The following is a 24,358-nucleotide window of genomic DNA, read 5'->3' on the forward strand; positions in this document are numbered from 1 at the left end:
AGCCTCTGTTGGTAAATATGTGTAATAGAGACCCGAATTCACGCTACATATCAAGATCCTGAAATGTCAATTCTATACTGCCTCTTTGTCCATGTTGGGACAGATGTTTGTAGAATACACCATTACTTAAATCCAAAGGGGCCCCCAGGGTAGACTGAATTTCTGCTAAATGTTCTTTTGCAGATATCATTGCTCCGCCTGGTTTAGACTCACAAAGATAACCCTCCACATTTCCAAGTTACAAAGCATTTAGCCAGCCAGCTCTAAAGAAATCTAACAAGTGGTGGTTTGGTGTCTTTCATTTCAATAGAACTGGCAGGAGAATCACAGATGGTGGACTTTAGCCTGCAAAATAACTATCTTTTGCCAGTACAAATTAATATGGACACAGGGAAGGTTTTTTCCCCCCTGTATAAATGTCTACTGTTCCCCTACAAATGGCCGGCTACTGTCACCCATGGTATGGAATGATTTAATACTCCTGCTAGAACAGACGAATCAGAAATTTCCCAATGCCTCTCTTCTTATATGTGGGGATTTCAGTGCCTGAATTAGTGTGGTGTCTATGGACCGCTAGAAAATAAAAGTAATTTCTATAATAAATTAAATGATTTGATACAAGATTTGAATTATGATTCTATGATTTTATGTTGAGATTGGAATGGAGTCATAGATCCAAGCTTAGATAGAAAGTCAGATAAAGAAATTAAAAAGAAGCAAGGACATTTACCTAAGTCTTTTTTTCTGATGCTGAATGTACTGACATTGACAGATGCTTGGTAGGCTAAATATGATGAGGCGAGAGATTATACTTTCTTCTTGCCAGTTCATAATTCTTGGGTGAGACTATATATGTTTTTAGTCTCCGCTTTTATAAAAAATTAAATTCCTATGATAGACCAAAAATATGGTCAGGTCATAATCCTGTTTCTATGACTTTATACATGGGGGGAAAAGAATTTTGATGGCAGTTAAACTCTAATCTCTTCAAAAATGAAAAAAAAAATACTGAGAAGCAAAAGAATATATAAAGGTTTTTAGAAGTTAATTTAGATAAAGAAGTTAAAATAGATGTGGTATGGGAAGCTTCTAAAGCATTTAGGAGGGATTTCTTTTTCAAAAAAACATCAGAAGTAAAAAAAAAGAAATAATTAATAAATAAACTAATAGATGAAATTAAAGATAAGCAAAGGCAATTTATAATAAACCCAAAATAAAAAAGGTTAAAGATGAAATGAGATGTTTACAGAAACAATTGGATATGGTTTTTATAAAAGAGATGCAGAAAAAATAAGTTTTGCTATGCAGAGATTATTTTGAGTCAGTTAACAAACCAGGCAGAATGTTAGCATATAAACTGGGGGGGGGGAGCCTTTGATAACAAAGATTAAGGAAGGAGATAGGATTCATACTTCCCAAAAACAAATTAAATTTTTCAAAATTATTATTTAAATCTGTATAAGAAGAAACATATAGATCACCAAGATATATCCGACTATTTAGATAAACATAATATTCCTAAATTTACAGAACAATAGAGAGAATAATAGAATAAAAGGATTGCCCTGTAAGAGGTATTGGATGCCATTCAGAGGAGTAATACAGGCAAAACCTCTGGCCCAGATGGATTGACGGCCGAGTATTACAAAAATTTGAAACAAGAAATTGGAGTACCATTAACAAGAATGATAAATGCAATTGTTGGTGGTAAGATTCCTAACTTGTGGACTCAGGTTAACCTTACTGTAATCCCTAATGAAACAGGGGAAATATTAGAACCAAGACAATTTATACCGATATCGCTGCTTAACAGTGACTACAAAATATTTGCCTCCATTGTGGCTGACTAGCTGAAAAAAAATTCCTTATATGCTGGATTCATGGAGACCAATCTGGCTTGTTGCCAGGTAGAAGAATAAAGGACAATATTAGACATGTGGTTAATCTGATTAAGCTATATTAGAAAAAAATTGATTAAAAAGTTGCATTTATTTTTGAGGAAACAGAAAAGGTGTTTGATAACATCAACTGAGCTTTTCTGTTGACTTTATTACAAAAAAGTGGACTGGTAAGAATTTTGAAAAGTGGGTGGAAGCTATTTATAGAGAACAAGTAGCAAATGTTTTAATAAATGGAAAACTAACTAAACCCTGTAATAACTATGGGGGGGGGGGGGGGGGCAAGGATGTCCCCTTTCACCACATTTATTTATTATATCTTTAGAAATTTTGTTATTAACGACTTGAAAAAATAAGTCAATTGAAGGGGTTAGAGTAAGAGGACATGAGTTCAAAGTGAAAGTGTATGCAGATGATTTGATAATATCATTAGCCAACTCTTCACATAATATTGAAAAGCTCTTGAGGACAATAAATGAATAGAGTAAGGTCTCAAGACTTAATATTAAAAAGAACAAAACAAAGGTATTAACCATGAATTTGACAGAACCAGAAAAAAAAAGTTGGTTAGTAAATCAAGATTTCAAATACAAAAGATGGTTAAATATTTAGGAATATGTATTTCTACAGACAATATCAAATAGTTTAAAAATAATTATGAAAGAGTCTGCAAAGGCATTAAAATAGATATGGAAAGTTGGGCAAAGATTGGTCTATCTTGGATGGATAAAATATTGTTATAAAAATGAATATACTCCCCAAAGTTCCCTTTTTATTTCAAAATTTACAAATCATTATAAGCGATGTACCTTTTACAAAATGGATAATAAGGCTATCTCTCTCATTCCTTCATCTTGGGGGAAAAAAACACGATTTAAAATGAAATTGCTACAAAATGAAATATAGGAGGTATGGCTTTGTCAAACCTTAGATTATATTATTGTGCTTGTAGCCTTTATTGGATATTAGCCTGGATACAAATTAAAAAGAAAAGCTTACTTCAACTCGAAGGATTTGAAAACCGATGCGGGTGGCATGCCTATATTGGCTACAAAAAAGATGTGGTACATAAAGATTTTAATAACCATGTAATAAAACGGTTGCTTCAGAGTCTGGAATAAGATCAGCAAAAAAATGAAAGGAGACAATCCCAGGATCGATTTCAACTAATGAAGGGTTTTTTTTTTAGCAATGAACCTATGGATAATGAAAGATGTGTAACATATAGAACCATAGAATCATAGAGTTGGAATACACCGCAAGGGCCATCCAGTCCAAGCCCCTGCCATGCAGGAAATCTAAATCAAAGCATCCCCGACAGATGGCCATCCAGCCTCTGTTTAAAGACCTCCAAGGAAGTGGACTCCACTGCACTCCAAGGGAGTGTGTTCCACTGTTGAACAGCCCTTACTGTCAGGAAGTTCCTCTTAATGTTGAGCTGGAATCTCTTTTGCTGTAGCTTGCATCCATTGCTCTGGGTCCTCTTCTCTGGAGCAGTAGAAAACAAGCTCTCTCTCTCCTCCATGTGACATCCTTTCAAATATTTAAACAGAGCTATCATATCACCTCTTAACCTTCTCTTCTCCAGGCTAAACATCCCCAGCTCCCTAAGACGTTCCTCATAGGGCATGGTTTCCAGACCCTTCACCATTTTCGTCGCCCTCCCTTGGACACAGTTCAGTTTCTCAAAAAAAAACAAAAAAAAAAACACAACAAAAAACAACCAAGCTTCATTTATATACCGCTTCATACGCCTAAGCAGTGTCTAAGCGGTTTACAACTGTAAGCTAACTGTAAGCCAACAATCTGGGTACTCATTTTAGCAACCTCCTCAGAAGGATGCAAGCCCGAGTCAAGCGTGAGCCCTTTTGCTGGTCTTGAACTCACAACCTTATGGTTTTGAGAGAGTGGCTGCAGTACAGGCATTTAACCACAGCGCCTCCAGAGCTCTCTTCTCAACATCCTTTTTAAATTGTGGTGCCCAGAACTGGACACAATATTCCAGGTGCGGCCTGATCAGAGCAGAATAGAGTGGTACTATTACTTCTCTTGATCTAGACACTATACTTCTATTGATGCAGCCTAAAATCGCATTGGCCTTGTTAGCTGCCGCATCGCCCTGTTGACTCATGTTCAACTTGTGGACTACTTGGACTCCTAGATCCCTTTCTCACGTAGTCTCATTCAGCCATGTGTCACCCATCCTATATTTGTGCATTTCATTTTTCCACCGTAAGTGAAGTACCTTACATTTCTCCCTGTTGAAATTCATTTTGTTAGCTTTGGCCCAGCTTTCTAATCTATTAAGGTCATTTTGAATTTTCATCCTGTCCTCTGGGGTATTAGCTACTATTCCTAATTTGGTGTCATCTGCAAATTTGATAATTATGCCCCCATTTCCTACAAGTTATTGATAAAGATGTTGAATAGTACTGGACCCAGGACAGAACCCTGTCATACCCCACTGGTCACTTCTCTCCAGGATGAAAAGGAGCCATTTTTGAGCACCTTTTGGGTTCGGCCAATCAAAATATTACAAATCCAGTTACCTTGTCTAGCCCACATTTCACTAGCTTGTTTGCAAGATTGTCATGGCGAACCCAGTCAGAGGCCTTACTGAAATCAAGATATACTATATCCACAAGCTGGTAATTTTATAATATATATATATATATATATATATATATATATATATATATAATGGCTTTGCCTTCTAGATGTTCACAGACTCTCTGTTTAATGATCTGCTCTAGAATCTTTCCTGGTATTGATGTCAGACTAATTGGATGATAATTGTTGGGATCCTCTTTTTCCTCTTTTGAAAGATGGGGACGTTTGCCCTCCTCCAGTCTGCTGGGATCCTGTTCTCCTGTTCTCCAGGAGTTCTCAAATCTTATTGCCAATGGCTCCAATATTATATTAGCCAGTTCTTTTAATATTCTTGGATGTAGTTCATCTGGTCCAGGAGACTTATATTCATTTAGATTAACCAGGTATTTGTATACTATCTACTTACTTATTCTGTGCTGAAATTCCCCTATTCTGTCCTCTGCTCCATTTTCCTCAGGTTGAGCATCCTTTGTCTTTTCTGAGAACATGGAGGCAAAGAAGGTATTGAGTAATTCTGCCTTTTCTCTGTTAGCTTTTTGCTGTCTTCTCCATGCAGGGGCCCTACCATTTCCTTCTTCTTTTTGCTACGGATAAATCCAAAAAAGCCCTTTTTGTTGTTCTTAACCTCTCTAGCAAGCCTGAGTTCATTCTGTGCTTTAGCTTTTCTGACTAGCTATTTGTTTGAATTCCCCTTTGGTGATTTCTCCATTTTTCCATTTCTTATACATGTTCCATGTAAACCTTAGCTCAGTTGAACCTTAGTCATCCATCCTGGTTTCTTGAGACACCTTCCATTTTTTCTTCCTCATTGGAACTGTTTGAAATTGTGCCTTCAGTATCTCCCTTTTCAGACACTCCCATCCATCCTGAACTCCCTTCTCTTTTAGTATTCATGACCATGGGATGACCCCCAGTATTTCTTTAAGTTTACTAAAATCAGCTTTCCCAAAGTTTAGAATGCGTCTGACTATGCGTGGCTTCTCCTTTCCATTGTATAACAAACTCCAGGAATACATGATCACTCCCACCTAAAGATCCCTCCACTTGCACTCCATTAACTAGGTCATCCCTGTTGGTTAGGATCATATCTAAAATAGCTGATCCCCTTGTTGCCTCTTCCACCTTCTGGACAATGAAATTGTCTTCAAGGCAAGTGAGGAATTTGCTAGGCCTTGAGGATTTGGCTGAGTTTGACTTCCCGCAAATATCAGGATAGTTGAAGTCACCCATCACTACTACATCTCTCCTTTCTGAGTGTGTGGGTCATCTGTTCTAGAAAGACATCATCCAATTCCTCCCTCTGACTTGGGAATCTGTAGTAGACTCCCACAATACATCCCTGTTGTTTCCCTCCCCTTTAATTTTTATCCAGATGCTCTCCATCTAGCTTCCAGGATCAATGTCCTGGATCTCTTCATGGTATAACATGGTATAACATGGTATAACTATCCCTGACATACAATGCTATTTCTCCTCCTTTCCCATTTGACCTATTTCTCTTGAAAAGGTTATACCCCTGTACAGTGGTGCCTCGGGTTACGAATTTAATTCGTTCCGCGGCCGCTTTCGTAACCCGAAAAGCCTTCATAAGCCGAATTGCCATAGGCGCTAATGGGGAAAAGCCGCGTTTCGTGCGAAAAAGCCGAAAAAAGCACCAAAATTTTTTTTCGTAACCCGAGTAAACATTCGTAACCCGGAACAATTATTTCCTATGGGATTTTTTCGTATCCCGAAAATTTCGTAACCTGGGTATTTCGTATCCCGAGGTACCACTGTATTCCTACATTCCAATCATGAGACTCATCCGACCAGGCTTTAATGATGCCTATTATATCATATTTGCTTTGTTGTGCTAGGAGTTGAAGTTCATCTTGCTTATTTCCCATGCTCTGTGCATTAGTGTAGAGACATCACAGACCATAGGTCCTATTTACTTGCTGCCTGTGCAAGTTTTTGTGCCTCCCACTTTTGGGTCCTTGCACTGTTTGTCCTTTCCCTCTATGACAGTTTGGCTATATTCTCCAGCCCTTTTGCATTTCAGAATACTGTCTCCCTCCCCCACATAACTCAGTTTAAAGCCCTCCTGATCAAATTCTTGAGACTATTGGCAAAAAAATTTCTGCCAACTGGCATGAGATGCAACCCAGAGGTAAGGCTAGTTTAGAGGAAGTGAGTCAGAGACTTACCTCTGGAAGGAGCTAGTTGCCAGGAGCTCTCTACATAACTATAGTCCCAGGTGACTGAGCTTTTTAACAGAACTTGGGGACAAAGGCCAAGCCAGCAGGGGTTCTTTACATTTGTGTTTAGCAGGAGAAGCCCACAGTCTTGTTTCAGTGCCTCCTTAAGATTTCTCAGTATGAACGCTGAAAGACCTGCTGCAGTCACCTAGGATGTTTTTCTTCTTGCCTACAGGTGTGGGGAACTTCACCTGCACTAAGTGCAAGTTGGTAGCCTTCTTAGCAGAGAAAGTACAGCAGCGGGAAGCCCAGGTAGCTACACTTCAGCATCTTAGGCAGCAAGAGGTTTCCCTTGATAGAACAGACCAAAGGATCTTGGATGGGAAACACACAGAGGAGGTTGATGGGGAGGAGGAAGTCATTTCACATTCAACAGAAGTAGATGGTTCCTCACAAGCCCCTTAAGGAAAAAAGTTTAGTGCAAAATTTAAAATTTAAAGGAGCCCCTCTCCAACACTCTTCCCAGCCCCTCTTGTCCTCTGTACTTTAAAGCCTTCTTGACTATAAAAAAAAAAATCGAAGGAAAAATCTGTGCACACTTCTGCTAGGAGCTATTTTGAATTATGCTTCTAGCTCCTCCTCTCAGTGACCCACAGAAATGGGTCACAATTTAAAAAGTATGAAAACTCACCCCAGCAAAATGAACACAGAGAACTAGCCTTCCCTTTTTTCAAGAGAATGGTCTGGAAATCCTCTGCTCAGAGCTCTTTAGAATTAGGCTTCTAGAGCCTCCTCTCATTGAGTGACCCACAGAAATGGATCACAATTTGAAAAGTTTGAAAACTCACCCCAGCAAAATGAACACAAAGAACTAGACTTCCCTTGATATTCTGATTAGGAATCAATAAAGTATAAGGCTAAAGGAGAAGGAGTTAAGAGATGAGGGTATAACTGTAGTTGGTTTCTCTACACACAGATTAAAGAAAGATTTAAGATAGGTATTAAACTTGATGGTTTTGGAGAATGTGACAAAGATTTACAAATATAATACAACCAGAGAAAAATCATCATATAGCAAAATTTTACAAATTGCTATTAAAATATGAACAGGAAGATGAAAGAGTCAAAGACTGTATGACCAAATCAGCTCAAGATACAGGGCAAAATATCATGTTGGACTCCAATTATCATGTTGGGAACAAGTATGGAAGAGAGGTCAAAAATTTACATTGAAATCAAAGACAATGAAATCAATTTTTAGTTTGATGTTGTTAGTAATGTCGGATGTTTCTCATGACATTCTTGCAAACAAGCTTGTAAAATGTGGGATAGACAAGGTAACTGTTATATGGATTTATAAGTGGTTGACCGGCCGAACCCAAAGGGTGCTCAACAATGGCTTCTTTTCATCCTGGAGAGAAGTGAGCAGTGGGGTCCCACAGGGCTCTGTCCTTGGGCCAGTGTTATTCAACATCTATATCAATAACTTGGATGACAGAATTGGGAGCATACTTATCAAATTTACAGATGACACCAAATTAGGAGGAATAGCTAATACAGTACTCCAGAGGACAGGCTCAAAATCCAAAATGACCTAAATAGACTAGAAAGCTGGGCCACAGCTAACAAAATGAATTTCAACAGAGCGAAATGTAAGGTACTGCACTTAGGGCAGAAAAATAAAATGCACAGATATAGGATGGGGGACACCTGGCTGAATGAGACTAGATGTGAAAGGGATCTAGGAGTCCAAGTAGACCACAAGTTGAACATGAGTTGACAGTGCAAGGCAGCAGCTAAAAAGGCCAATGCGACTTTAGGCTTCATCAATAAAAGTATAGTGTCTAGATCAAGAGAAGTAATAGTGCCACTCTATTCTGCTCTGTTCAGGCCTCACCTGGAATATTGTGTCCAGTTCTGGGCACCACAATTCAAAAAGGACATTGAGAAACTGGAGTGTGTCCAGAGGAGGGCAAGTAAAATGGTGAAAGGTCTGGAAACCATGCCCTTTGAGGAACGACTCAGGGAGCTGGGGATGTTTAGCCTGGAGAAGAGAAGGTTAAGAGGTGATATGATAGCCCTGTTTAAATATTTGAAGGGATGTCATATTGAGGAGGGAGCAAGCTTGTTTTCTGCTGCTCCAGAGAACAGGACCCGGAACAATGGATGCAAGAGATTCCACCTCAACATTAGGAGGAACTTCCTGACAGTAAGGGCTGTTCAACTTGGAGTGTAGTGGAGTCTCCTTCTTTGGCGGTCTTTAAGCAGAGGCTGGATGGCCATCTGTCAGGGATGCTTTGATTTGGATTTCCTGCATGGCAGGGAGTTGGACTGGATGGCCCTTATGGTCTCTTCCAACTCAATGATTCTATGATTCTATGATTCTATGTTAGAATTTTGTTTTAGAAATGGTACCGTATATACTCAACTATAAGTCGAAAAAATTATGCCCCAAAATGGACTCCAAAATCATAGGTAGATTTATAGATGGGCCAATGAGTTTATGCTTATAAATTTCCTGAAATAATAAGTGCCCACCTTCCTCTGTAGCCTTGTAACGGCTCCCTGTTTGAAGCCCCGGCACACGCTCTCCTCCTCTCTCCCTCTGTGTGTGTTTGTGTGTGTGTGTGTGTTCATTTTCCCTCTCAGCCTTTCCACGCAGCCAGAGCTAACAAGCTGCCTGTCCTCCCATTTTGCCTGGAAATCCTGAGGTTGAAAGGCAAAGAGAGAGAAAGGTCTGTACTCCTTTTTTGCAATCCCTGATCCTTGGGGGTCCTTGGGGTGGAGAGCAGAGAAAGAGTGGGGTCTGTCCTCCTTTTTTTGTAAGCCCTGATCCTTGAGGGTCCTTGGGGAGGAGAGCAGAGAAAGAGTGGAGTCTGTCCTCCTTTTTTGCAAGCCCTGATCCTTGGCGGTCCTTGGGGTGGAAAGCAGAGAAAGAGTGGGGTTTGTCCTCCTTTTTTGCAAGCTCTGATCCTTGGGGGTCCTTGGGGTGGAGAGCAGAGAAAGAGTGCGTTCTGCCCTCCTTTTTTGCAAGCTATGAGGCTTGGGAGTCCTGGGATGAAAGGCAGAGAAAGAGTGGGATCTGTCCTCCTTTTTTTTTCATCATAAATGATTTTATTTATCTTCTTGTAATCATACAATTTTTCCATCCACCAATATATGAACAATAAAGAAAAAGAATACAAACAAAAATACAGATAATAATGTTGTTTAACAACTCATACAGCACAAAGAGGAAAAAAAACAAAGAATAAAAAAAAAGAACAAAAAATTTATATAAGCAGTTGCTTTAACTTCTGTGTACGGTACCACTTATATTATTCAAAAAAAAAATCTTGTAATTTGATAAACTTAAAACACTTTTATAACACCTTTATAACCATATATCTTTCTTGATGTCATATGATTTTTCCCAAAACTTTAGTACAGGATGAGAAGTCCCTAGCTTTTATTTGATCTTTATAAAAAAGATAAGCGTGCCAACCATATTTTAAGTCTATTCCCTCAAGGTCCAAAAGATCCGTGTTTCCTAGTTTTATCCACTCTTTCATCCAGCATAATTTGCTAGCCCACATATATAATTTTAAGTCTGGCATCACATATCCTCCTCTTTCTTTACTATCTTTGAACACATCCCATTTTATCCTTGGTTTCCCCCCTTTCCATATAAAGTTCTTCAGCCCCTTCTCCCATTGTTTTATTACTTCCCCCTTAATGACAATTGGCAGATTACTAAACAAAAATAATAGCTTAGGGAGGATAACCATTTTAATTAGCGCAATTCTACCTATAATTGATAAGTTTAAGTTGTTCCACTTTAATAAATCTTTCTGAATTTTCTTCTATTTTTCTTTGTAATTGTTTTCATATAGTCTCAAGTTATTATTCGTTAACCATATGCCCAAATATTTTACTTTCTTAACTATCTTACATCCTATCTTATTTGCTATTTTCTCTTCATCCTTTTTCTCTACATTCTTGACTAACACTTTTGTTTTATCTTTATTGATCTTAAAACCTGCAAATCTTCCATATTCCTTTAAATCATGCATTACATGTTCCATTCCTTTAATAGGGTCTACCACTATTGCCACTGCAAAAGCCAATACTTTCCTTTCATTACCTTTAATTCTGATACCTTTGACTTTATCATTATTTCTAATAATATTCATTAAGAACTCCACAGTGCTTATAAATAACAATGGAGATAGGGGGCACCCCTGTCTAGTCCCTTTATTGATTTTGAATTTTTCTGATTTATAACCATTTATTTTCACTCACGCAGATTGTTGTCTGTAAATTTGTTCAATGTACCCCAGAAACCCAGCTCCTATATTCATTCTTTTTAAAATTTCAGACATGACTTTCCATCTTAGATTATCGAACGCTTTTTCAGCGTCGATAAATAACAGAGCTAGTTTTTTTTCCTGTTTTTATTATAATATTCTAAGATATTAAGAATAGTTCTTATATTGTTCTTTGCCTGCCGTCCAGGAAGAAAGCCACTTTGTTCTCTCTTAACTACCTTGTTTAAGACAATTTTAAATCTCTATGCAAGTATCATTGAGAAAATCTTATAATCCACATTTAAGAGGGATATTGGTCTGTAATTTTGAACTAATAGTTTATCTTTGCCCTCTTTTGGAATCAAAACGATTAGAGCTTCTTCCCATGATGCTGGTATTTTTTGATCTTTTATTGAATTAAACATCTTCTGCAGTGGCTCTACTAATTCCTCCTTAAATGTCTTGTAATATTTAGCTGTGTATCCATCCGGTCCCGGTGACTTTCCCTCTTTCAAATTCTTAATTGCCTGCAAAATCTCTTCCTTAGTGATAGGATTGTTTAATTTTTCTTTTTGTTCTTTAGATATTTTTTCTATTTTTCCCTTACCTAAAAAAGTTTCCATTCCTTTTATTAACTCTTCTGATATTTCTTCTTCCTTATAAAGGTTTTGATAATATTCCTTGAACGCTTTAATAATAACTTCCTGTGTATTTGTTACTGTTTCTCTATATTTGATTGCATCTATTATATTAGTTTTTTTTATCTCTCTTTATTTTTCTTGCTAACATTTTACTTATTTTATTTGCATATTCAAACTGTTTTTGTTTTGACTTCCTCAGTTCTAATGCAATTTCTTCTGTAATTTCTGACTGAAGTTCTTTCTGTAGCATTCTCATTTTATTAGCTAGTCGCTTGCTTTGGGGGTGACTTATTAGCTCATCTTCAGTTTTTTTTATTTCATTTTGTAACAGTTTATGTTTCCTATGGTTAGCTTTCCTTATTTCACTTGTTCTTTGTATTAATAAACCCCTTATCACTGCTTTACTCGTATCCCACATCGTTTGTATTGGCATATTTCCAGTATCATTTTTCTAAAAAAAAAGATAATTTCTTGCCTCAGTGTTTTAACAAAGGTTTCATCTTTTAACATATTCTCGTTTAATTTCCAATTGAACCCTCTTGGTTGCCATCTCTGGACATATAGTTCGATAAGATTGTGATCTGATAAGAATCTAGGGGCAATCGCCATCTTTTCTACCCTAGTAAACAATTCTGTTGATATCATGAACATATCTATTCTTGAATATGATAGATGACAATCAGAAAAGAAGGTAAATCCTCCTTTGTCCCCATACAACCTAGGCCAGACATCAATCAACTCTTGGTCCTCTATTAATTCTTTAGCCTTTTTTGGTAATTTCCCCTGATTATGGCTAATCTTCTTTTTCGATTTCCTGTCTCTAATTGGTTTGATGACCCCATTAAAATCTCCTGCAACAATGACATTTCCTTTATTAAATTCTGTCAATTCTTTATTAAGAGATTGAAAAAAAGGGGTCTTCACATCCAGAGGAGCATAGATATTGGCTATATATAATTTCTTCCCCTCTATTAACACTTCCATAATTAACAGTCTTCCTTCTGAATCTTTATGTACAGTTTTTGCCTCATATTTTTTGTTAGTATATGTTGCTACACCTCTTTTGGTTTTCTTGTAACATGAATAGGTTCCCTAATCTTAAATCCTTTAACAGTTTTGCATCTTTCTCTCTTATTTTGGTTTCCTGAATACACAAGATATTGAATTGGTTTTTCTCTAATAAATGAAATATTTGCTTTCTTTTCTTTCCATGATTTACTCCCTTTACGTTCCAGGAACCAATTTTTATTGACATGTTGCCTAAAAACAGAGAGAAGGGAAAGAAGAGGGAAAAAAAGAAAAGAAATACAGAAAGTGTTAAAACTAGATTCCCTGTCTAAGATCTGCGGCTCTTAATTAGCTGCTTGTTCTTTTTTTTTTTTTCATCTGTAGTAATTTTCTTATAAAAGTCTTGTGCCTTATCCACTGTATTTACAATATATCTTTTCTGCTTAAATGTCACTATTATGCCTTCTAACTTTTCCCATTTGTATTTAATGTATTTTTCCTGAAGTAAGTTCGTTAGAAATTTATATTCCTGCCTTTTCTTTAGGGTTTGAGTTGGCAAATCTTTATAGATCTCAATTATAGTTTCCTCTATAAACAGTTTTTCTTTGAAATTATGTTGTATTATTTCATTTCTAGTCCTTGAATTTGTAAATCATATCAAAATATCTCTTGGCACATTTCTTTCTTTCACTATCCTAGAGTTTACTCTGAATATTTTCTCTATCTGTGAATCCATATATTCTTCCGCCACATCTATATATTTTGCTAAACTTGCTACTACCTTCTCTAAAAGTTTATCTTCTGGATCTTCCGCCACATTTCTTAGTTTTAAACATATCTATTTTCCTGAACAGAAATAATTTGCTCACTTTGCTTTAATTTTGTCTCTAAAATTGCTATCTGCATTTCCAAACTTTTGGTCTTTGCAGATATTCCCCCTGTCTCTGTTTTAACTTCATCTATTTCTTTATTGATTTTCTCAGTTTTTCTGCTCAGTATTTCTATTTCCTTATGCAAATCTTTTTGTATTTCATTTCTAGTTTCCTTTAACTCCTCCTTTAATTCTTTTAGCTCCTCTTTTATTTCTTTTTTAAAGGATTGTTTAAATTCTCTCAATTCGTGTAATATTGTAGCACTGATCTCACTTTGCATACTAACTGGCTCATACTCGTCACTTTGCAGACTACCCATCCTCTGTGAATTGGAGATATTCTTTTTTCTAGGCATGCTCTACCTTGTAGCTATGCACTTCTTAAATTGCCTATGACACCAAGAAAGAAATTTAAGAAAAGAGAAAAGAAAAGAAAATCCAACGAATTGGAGTTGTGACCTGTTCCTAAAAGGAATATCTTAACACTATCGGGCTGCTCTTGAAGTCTTTCTACAGTATACTTCCTAGTAGATAATCGACAATACATATAGAGCCAGGTCAGAAAGTACCAACTTAGCTCTTCTGAGCCCCTCAGGACCCCACTAAACCACGTGTGAGTCGTGTCCTCTAGATCCCCAAGATCTATCTGAATATAGTGTTAAGAATGGTATAGGGATTATATACCTATACCTAGTCTCTCCAGTTCGGTTGCTAAGAGTATCAGTTACCACATACAATCTAAAACATTTACAGTGACTACTCATTTTCCCTGGTTTTAAATGTTACCACAGGAGGTAGGGAGCGTTGGAGGCTTTGTAGCCTCAGCTGTTCCAGCCCTTCCTCCTTCTCCCTGCGCTGCTGCCCAGAAGCCCTGTCCTCCTTTTTTGTAAGGGGAAGAGTGTGTGTGTGTGTGCCAAGGTTTGTTTCCCCTTTTCCATGCTGAGATGGATGCTTGGGAGATGTTCAGAGAGGGAGATATAGGGAGGGAAGTGGTGCTTTGTTTCCCCCTTTAGATCTTTTGTAACATCCTCCAGTGTTTGACCCTCGACCTATCCATGGGTCATATCAAAATCCATGATTTTGGATCCAAAAACTGCCCTCGACTTATACATGAGTGTTATTAATATTGACAATTTTTTTGTCTACTGTTTATTATGTCATTGTTTTTTATAGTTTGTGTTGTACATAGATCTGTGTGAGTAGGCTGAGTAATGGTTATTTTGTAATAATGTTTTTTTTTCTTTTATTGATCTAATAATGGTTATAAAAAAAGAACTTTCCACTTTAGTTCAGTCAAAGGCAAAGAGAATGAAAAGGTGGGGAAATGTTAGGCAAGGGGAATCAGATGAATATGCACATAGGCAGCTGACACTATAGACTAGTATTTTCCACTTCTTAGTAAATACATTTAGTACAAGGGTCTCCATTTCAATAGGAATTGAGTGTGAAAGTGTTAAGTCAAAGGCTGTACAGAAGAGATGGCTTGTTATAATTGCAGAAATATTATCAGATAACATTGGTATGCACAAGTATACATATGTTGCCATTGTAAAATCTCTCTTCTCCCCGTTTTACTTAAAGGAAAACCATTGCAGAAGGATAAAAATCCTAGGAGATTGTTACTACTGTGTATCAGGACTGACTCAGCCCAAAACAGATCATGCACACTGCTGTGTTGAAATGGGATTGGATATGATTGACACTATCACGTAAGTTCTTTACATGGTTGCATGCTTCATAGGAAACAGAATCACCTCTTCTCACACAATGACTGTGTAATCAAGTGTCTGCTAGCACTATGACCTTTTGAACATTTTCCCTTACTTTGTTTATGCCATGATATATTTTTTAACACAGCATAATTTAGAAGAGCTTTTCTAATCCATCTACAGTTCTCTTTCTAACATGACCTTGTGAATAAGGGCAAGGAAGAAAGAACTGAAGAAACTCCAGGATGTTATCATTATCACGGTCCTGCAAACTTTATAATTCAAACAAAGTGAAAAGCAACCCACTTGGAACTTGATAAATCTCATGCCTTTAGTGTTTGCCTGGGCAGCAGAAACTTGGTGGAAGGGACCATACTTGGCTAGTGGGTGTTTTCATCTTTGTGAGTCAGAAGTCTCATGAGCTTGCCAGTAGTATAATTTCTCATACCAATTGTCACTGAATATGTAATATGAAAAATTTATATTCTTCCCATTCTTAGGCATCCTTGCACTACCTCCTGCAGTTTCCAGGACTGTTCCTGCTATATAGGGAGGGAATTATTGATTTGCCATCTGAAGTAGTTATAGACTCCTCCCTCCATAACTGTCATCCTCCAGCCTGCAAGGGAGTTGACCAGGCAGGCCCAGCTCCATCAGGGCTAGCCTGGAAGAAGAGACTCCTCCCTCCATAACTGTCATGTTCTGGCCTATGAGGGAGATGACCAGGCAGGCCCAGCTCCATCAGGGCTAGCCTGGAAGAAGAGACTCCTCCCTCCATAACGGCCTCTTCCGGCCTATGAGGGAGTTGACCAGGCAGGCCCAGCTCCACCAGGGCTAGCCTGAAGAAGAGCCCTCCCTCCAGTCCATCTGCCTTGGTCTCAGAGGGAGAGAAGAATGCTGGACCTGATCCACTCCCCCCTCACCATTCCCTTCTCCTTTTGTGTATCTTTTTAGATTGTAAGCCTGAGGGCAGGGAACCGTCTATTATCCCCTCTGTTGTAAGCTGTCTGGATTCCTAGTGATTGGGCGGCATATAAATAAATCCTATTATTATTATTATTAGAATTCCTCTACAATAAACCCATGATCTTTTGACTGCATCATGTTTCTAGAACACAATTCAGAAAAAACCCCTCTTTATTCTTACCCTACTTCTGTGATGCCCACTGGATTTTCCCTGATAAATTCTCATACAAATACGATGCCCAAGCTTGTCACTTACCACTAGAGTATGAGTGACTCAGAAAGCTTGTCTAGAGGGGAGACAAGATTGGGCAAACATGATTTTACACTGGCAGATAGCAGCTGTGTTTAATGGAGAGGGGCATTTGTTGCATGGGACCTGGATACACCTGTACAGGCACTGCTTTTCCTGATGCTATTTCATGAAACAAAGCATGGGACTGGGTCCATCAATGAAGTTACCTGAAACAAGCATAGCTAATCTCCACTCACTGGTTTTGTGGTGAAAATGGCAAGATGTTGGCTCTCTTTGAAGATAAATTCCCATCCACCTCCCATTATGGTAAGAATGAACTAGCTGAACTTTGGAAGTGATGGAATATCTACCATGTAGTTCCCTTGAACCCAAGGTCCAAACAGACAGCATACTTCCAGAGTGGCCCAAAGCAGCTTTATTTTGGCTTGTCTGTTTGGGCACCCAGTTTATAATTGCTATACCCAGCAACCTGGGTTTGTGATCATTGTGCCTCAAGGTTAAAAGTAGTGGGATAGACTTTGTAATGAGCCATTCTGCTAGATAAATTTCACCTGTTAAGTTTTACAATTATGTGTTCATTCAAGGATAGGGATGCAAAGAAAATACACAGATTTTCTTGTGCTCAACAACAGTGGTTGTCCTGACATATCTAGACATCCTGTTTTTTTTAAAACAGTAAGTCAGCAATGATGTGATAAGTTCACATTTCAGTATTTTTTGTGAAAATTTTGTTTCTCCTCCACAAAATAAACATATTTGTGCAAAAATATTTTGCATGAGTGAAATTCCAGTTATTGAAATATGTGCAAAAATTCTTAACAATCTTGTGCAGTGAGAAAACTTCTGAAATGCTTATTTCTTGCATTCAAGAACAAAATAAGCAATGATTTACATATCTGTTCTGCATACATACAGGATGTTCTGTTAAAACACTTTTGATGTTGTTACACAGTGTGTGAAGTACCATGGCTACTTTTGGTGCCAGGATCACCTCCTTCAAATCGGTAGTCAGCAGCTTGTGAACTGGAGAAACACCTGTTGCTTTCTCAATGAGCAAAGAGACACTGTAATCGTCTCTCAGATGAGGCTTTTATTCATAGAAGAAGTTCCACTATGTACAACACTATATACATCAACACCATCCACCATCCACATCAGTAACAACCCACTCTGAGGCGCATACTGTCTCATTCTCCCTCAGTGACAGTTGAGAATTGACAGTTGACAGTTGCAGCAACATTCCAATGATGCACTGTTTAAACGCTGACACATTTAACTGCCACTAGAGCTGTAAATAACTTGTGCAACAGCTCCACCTAGTGGCCACATCCATGCCATTTTCTCAGACCTGTTTACCATGGTCCTGACATGTTCCACTAATGAACCCTCTATACTATTACCAGACAATGATATAACTGGACAGAATGAAGTGGCAGGCCGAAGGATGATCGTTATCATGGAGGGAGGGCTCTTCTTCTTCAGGCTAGCCCTGATGGAGCAGGGCCTGACTGTTCACTCGCTTGCAGGCCGAAGGATGACACTTATCATGGAGGGAGGGCTCTCTTTCTTCAAGCTAGCCCTGATGGAGCTGGGCCTGCCTGTTCACTCCCTTACAGGTGGAAGGATAACAGTTATCATGGAGGGAGGGCTCTCTATCTTCAGGCTAGCCCTGATGGAGCTGGGCCTGCCTGTTCACTCCCTCACAGGCAGAAGGATAGCAGTTATCATGGAGGAAGGGCTCTCTTTCTTCAGGCTAGCCCTGGAGGATCTGGTCCTGCCTGTTTACTCCTTCACAGGCAGAAGGATGACAGTTGTCACGGAGGGAGGGCTCTTCTTCTTCAGGCTAGCCGTGATGGAGCTGGGCCTGTCTGTTCACTCCCTCACAGGCCAAAGGATGACAGTTATCATGGAGGGGAGGCTCTCTTTCTTCAGGCTAGCTCTGGTGGAGCTAGGCCTTTCCATGCTGTGCTTTAGAAAGTATAAGAGATATTTCAGATATCCTTGAATTGGGATGTTGAACTTTGCAATATTTACGCTTCAAATAACCAAAAGAGAGTGTGGAATTGTGCTTTTAAAATACTAAAACTTGCAATGAGATCTGAATAATATTTTACTTTCAGCCACTCATGATTTCTTAATTCAAATAGGCCCTCTAGTGGCAAAACAGCTTTTATCACCTAAATATAACAGTAATTCAAACAAGAGGACATTAAATTGTAAATTTAATCTTCTGGATAAACCAAACCACTTTTTAAAAGTTACTAATAACAAATACCCTGAAAGGAAAATTAATCATAATTTGAACTTAAAGCCCTTTAAAAGCAGATGCTGGAACACAGATCAAAAACACTCCAAATCAAATTTATATTTAGAACAAGGTTCAGTTCTTGTTTCAGACAGAGGTCTACTGTAAAGAAGGCTATCACAATTACTTTCCCACAGTAATACAATAACCAAGGACAGTAATACAATAACCATATCCATCTGATATCTACCTGGAGAATTATATCTTAGACCATAATGCCCTTTCTTTTCATAAGTGGAGTACACAGCAGCCTCACTGACTAACTCCTCCCTCCCAAAATCAAACTAGTCTGGCAATTTTATCCTGGAATATTGCAGGCTGGAATTCACACAAGGCAGATCAGCAGTTTGTTTGTTTTTTAAATCATTGTCATCTTATGACATTATATGCATACAAGAGACATGGATAACTGAAAAGAAAGTGGATGAGCTGACAATTCCAGGTTATAACATTTGGTTTCTTCCTGCCACTCATATAGAACGTAAAGGTAGACCTGTAGGAGATTTGGCAATTTTTGCCTGTCTAAAATGGGGAGCCCGATTGGAGTGTATTAATATCATAGGGAAACCTCCAGCCTTTGTCCCTAAAATTGCAACAGAAAATAAAGTTAGCTTAATTGTGGTGAATGTATATATTCCCACAAGACACTCAAAGTATTATAAGGCTTTCCTTTGGGGCTCCCTCACCACTCTGGTAGAAAGTTTAGAAGAGGCTTACCTGCAGGCTGTCATAATGATACTTGAGGACCTTAACACAAGAATAGATAACATTCAGTAAATGTGTGCTATTATTAGAATAGAAGCAGATGATTACTATTTCTCCCCCCCCCAACAAAAAAAGTTCTAGAGATTCCCTTATAAATGTGAATGGTATATTTTGACAAAGTTCTTCTATAAAATCATCTATCGGATTATCAATGGAAGTTGACCAGGAGATATGAACTGAGACTTCACCTATCTGTCATCAAGAGTTTCCAGTTTTATATATTACATCTGCCTTTCTGTATTCCATCTCATCAGAATAGCTAGCTTCATAGTGGTACCCTCTGGAAATAGATCATTAGCTTATATCTGCTTACTTAAAACTGATCCCTGGCAGCTTCCATTTAAATCAGAATGATCCACCAACCCAGATCAAAATTAATAGCTTCAAGAGATCTCAAGCTATGTGATGACTAAACTGATCAAATGATATCCTCCCTCCTAAATACCAATCCCTGTAAGCAGTGGATAAATCAGATTTTGTGTTTAAGTTATGAATAACTGCAGATGCTAAATATCTTTAGGTCATAAACTGAAACTATTAGATCCAAGACAGAGATTCCAGTAGGCAAGCAGTTGCACAATTCTTTGCAGCTGCCATTGCAAATCATAAAAAGTTTGTTAAACAGATGTAATATGTTATAATATAATCTCAAAATCTGTATAGATGGCTTGATTTAATGGTAAAATTTGTAAATGAGGCGGTATGGCCGTATTTTACCATACCATCAAACTAACCTAGTTGGGGACCAAAGTCTAACCAGTTGTATCTGGTTAATGGCACTTTATAGTTTAACTCTTGCTTAAACAAAAGATATGACTGTAGTTTTGAACTAATATGTCTTAAATATAATACTCTGTAACACAATATAATAGAATTATTTATGAAGTAATAACAACCTACTCATTATTGTGTGTTTACCTAATCATACAGTCCTATCCTTACTTTTTATAAACTATCATTTGTTTATACACTCCAATCTGCCTGTACATGAACCTATGTTATAAAATTAAGTTATGTCTTAAATTGGAATTTTGTAGTTGTGCTGACCTAACGGCTATAATAAAGTTTTGTTGTTATATGTCAACAATAAATTCCACTCCAAAGAGTTTTTTTTTTTTTCAAATTTTGTAGGTAGATATGTAGGGGTCCAATCAGACATTTTGGAGAAAACACTCTGTTAATTGGAATATATGCCTCAAATGACAATAAGCACTCCTTTTTTTAAAAGAAATAAAAAATAAAATTTTGGAAGTTGCTTTTGTTTCTCTAATTTTGTTGGGAGATTTCAATAGGGTGATAGACCCTCAATTGGATAGATGTTAATAAATAAAAATCAATAAATCACAAGGTAAACTTCCTACCTCCTTTTTTGAGATTTTGGATTGCTTTTTGTTAGTGGACATGTGGAGAAGTATTTACAATAATTCACAAGACTTACCTTTTATTCAGAAGTACATCAGTCATGGGCTCGCATAGACATGATTTTAATTTCAAACTCACTAATCCCTAAAGTAGTAGACTTAAATATTAAAACTAATTGGACTTTGGATCACTCCTCCTTAGAGTTGATCCTCAAAACAAGGAGAAAAATTTGGAATTGGAAACTAAATAAATTCTTATTGCAAAACAAAGAGGTTAGTGAAAAAGCAGAGGAACAATTAAAAATTTATTTTGATTTTAATACTTCAAGGGTAGCCAAATTAGAGAATATTTGGGAAACATTCAAAGTAGTGATGTGTGGATTCTTCATCAATATTGGTTCTGCATGGCAAAGAAAGAAAGAAAGAATGTTAACAATGTTACAAAGTGACTTAGGCAAGAAATCAAAACAATTTAAGACAGATCCTGCAAACAATATAATTTTAAATTAAATAAAGTCGATACGAAGACAATTTTCTGTAATTTTGACAGAGGATCTCAGTAAAAAAAATGAAATTTTGAAAACAAAAATGCTTCACTTGGAATAACAAATCAGGTAAAGTATTAGCTCAGTTATTGAAAAATAGGAAAGAATCCAGACAAATCACTAAAATTCAATGCAAAGATCTACTGTATACTAAACAGGAATATATTAAATACTTAACTCTCAATTTTTTGGAAATCTTTTTAAGAACAATTTGATTGACAAAGATTTGATTAAAACATACCTGGAAGATATAGAATTAATACCCATATCTGAGGACCAAAAGGAAAAGTTAAATAAACCAATCTTACGTCAAGAGGTTAAAGATGTCATAAATTTTGCTATATCTGGGGAAATGCCAGGTATGGCTGGCCTCCCCAGTTCATATGACAAAGCATTTGAAAAACAACTGTCTGCTCCACTTTGTGTTAGTATGAATAATATTTTCATAGGCCAAATACCAAATTCTTGGCTTGAAGCAAAAATTATCCTAATACCAAACAAAGGGAAAGACTCGACTAATCTAATCTTTGCCCCATCTCACTTCTTAATAATAATTACAAATTACTGGCAGCTATCTTAGCCAATAGACTAAAAAAAGTGTTATCCTTATGGATAGGACCTGACCAAAAAGTTTTTCTGCCAGGAAGATATATTAAAGATAACATTAGACATATATTAAACCTTACTGAAATTCACATTAAAAAAGAAATAGACAAAACATCGGCCATGATATTTCTGGACCTTCAAAAGATAGGATAAAGTGGCATTTTTTAATTATAATTATTGAAGAAGATAGAAATAGGACAGATTTTTTGAAGCTGGATTTGGGCAATTTATAACTCACAAAAAGGCAGGATTATAATAAATGATGATATGACTGATTGGCTCCCAGTCGAGAGGGGGGCTAGGCAAGGATGCCCTCTTTCCCCCTTTCTATTTAATTTAGTGCTAAAAATGTTATTAATCAAACTCAGATCTAACAAACAAATTCGTGGCGTTAAAATCAAAAAGACGGAGCACAAAGTAAGAGCATATGTGGACAATTTACTTTTGACATTTTCTAATCCATCTGAAGACACTGAACTTTTATTGGAGGAATCAGACAGATATGCCAAAGTCACAGGTTTAATAGTCAATAAAAACAAATAATCTATTATAACATTTAACCTAACAAAGGAAGAGATACAAGATTTTTAAAAAATCTCTAATATACAAGTTCAAATAAAAGTTAGATATCTGGGTATTTATGTCTCTGCTAAAAATGTGGACCTATTTAAAAATAACTATGAGAGAGTTTGGACAGAAATTAAGAAAGATTTTAATAAATGGTCAACTGTGAATCTATCATTAATGAAGAAAGTAGCTGCTGTGAAAATGAATGTTTTGCCGAAGTTAATGTTTTTGTTCCAAAACATCCCGATAATCAATAACACCAGCCCTTTTAAGAACTGGCATAGAGATGTATCTAGATTTCTCGGGGTGGGTGGGGGAGGGGTGGGGCAGAAGACCTAGGGTCAAAATGAAGATACTTTGGGATAAAATTAGCAGGGGAGGATTGTCTTTACCTAACTTTTATTTATGGTGCTGTCTGCCTGGAATGGCTACGGAATTGTTTTTAATTGGAAGATTGTCAAAATTTAGAATTGAAAGGTTTCGGACTTTGCTTTGGCTGGCATGCCTATTTGTTTTATGGAAAATATCAGGTTAATAGGGACTTTCTCAACCATTTCATAAGAAAATCACTTTTTAAGGTATGACAAAAGTATAAAATCCATCTTTGCCCACAGATCCCATTCTGGGCCTCTCCGAATGAGACATTAGTTAAAGATTCTAATCCTGTAAATGGTCGATGGTTGACATATAAAGATGTGTTAGTGAAAGAACTAACCACTTCTAAGTTTAGATTTAAAACGCAAAAAGAAATGGAAGATCAAGGTATACAAACAGGGTGGTTTCTTTACAGACAACTGTTGAGTAAATACAACTGTGACAATAAGGAGCCTGGAATTGGTACTGGTAATATTTAATTTCATAATTTGTTGCAATCTAGGAAAAAGTATACAGGGCGCCCGTGTTATACAGGGGTGTGCTATATGTGGCTTTGAGCATATGTGCTCAAGCCGTGGGGACCATGCGGGGTGCAAGGGGTGGCATGTCCCATTCAAACGAATGGGGCGTGCGCCCATGGGGCACGTTCCCATGGCATGTGCTCGCCGCCGCACCGTGACACAAGCCCCATTCATTTGAATGGGGCTCAAGCATAGGTGAAATTTGCCTTATGTGGGGGGGAGGGTTCCAGAACGAATCCACCACGTAAGGCAAGGTTCAACTGTACAATCTCCAACCTGTATGATCTTCTCCTAAAATGGGACACTAAACAAGAAGTGGTAAAGGAAAATATGGTTAAATGGGCCCAGGACCTAGAACAAAGCATCCCATTAGAACAATGGGAGAAAAATTTGAAGATAAGGTATAAATACACAATTTGTTCAGACATTAAATAAAACCTTTTTAAGATGCAAACAAGATGGCATTTAACAAATCCCCCAATAATAAATGTAGGAACTGTGAAACTTTGATCAGTTTTATATACACATCTAGTGGAAATGCAAAGTGGCAAATAGATACAGTACTGGTTAAATTGTTATAAATTAATGAAGTGAATCTTAAATTGAAACTTACATTTTGACCCAATTTTTTTGGTTAAGTATTGTTAAGATACCCAATTAGAAAAGAAATACGGGAAAATTTTATTTTATATGTCCACAACAGCAAGATTAGTATGTGCCAAGTAATGGAAGAAGAAACAGCTTCCATATACTCATGAGTGGTTAAATAGACTATAATCAGTTTTGTTGAGATGGACAAACTTACCTGTTTAGTAGAAGACTCTGATTGGGAAGAAAACAAGAAAACCTGGAACCCTCTGCTTGATTATCTGAAACTTAGACCTGTCATAAAGA

The 24,358-nt window shown here is 37.2% G+C and overlaps 1 protein-coding gene across 1 annotated transcript in view; it reads left to right on the plus strand.

The window, feature by feature from the left end:
• The window catches only part of LOC121933610 (adenylate cyclase type 1-like), a 278,499-nt gene that overhangs the window by 89,885 nt on the left and 164,256 nt on the right, over positions 1-24,358 (plus strand). Inside the window, exon 7 of the mRNA XM_042473590.1 lies at positions 15,073-15,200. Within this exon, the coding sequence (XP_042329524.1) occupies positions 15,073-15,200 (128 nt within the window). The remainder of the gene's footprint in view (positions 1-15,072; positions 15,201-24,358) is intronic.

This window comes from Sceloporus undulatus, chromosome 6, assembly GCF_019175285.1.
Source record: "Sceloporus undulatus isolate JIND9_A2432 ecotype Alabama chromosome 6, SceUnd_v1.1, whole genome shotgun sequence".
Lineage (NCBI taxonomy): Eukaryota > Metazoa > Chordata > Lepidosauria > Squamata > Phrynosomatidae > Sceloporus > Sceloporus undulatus.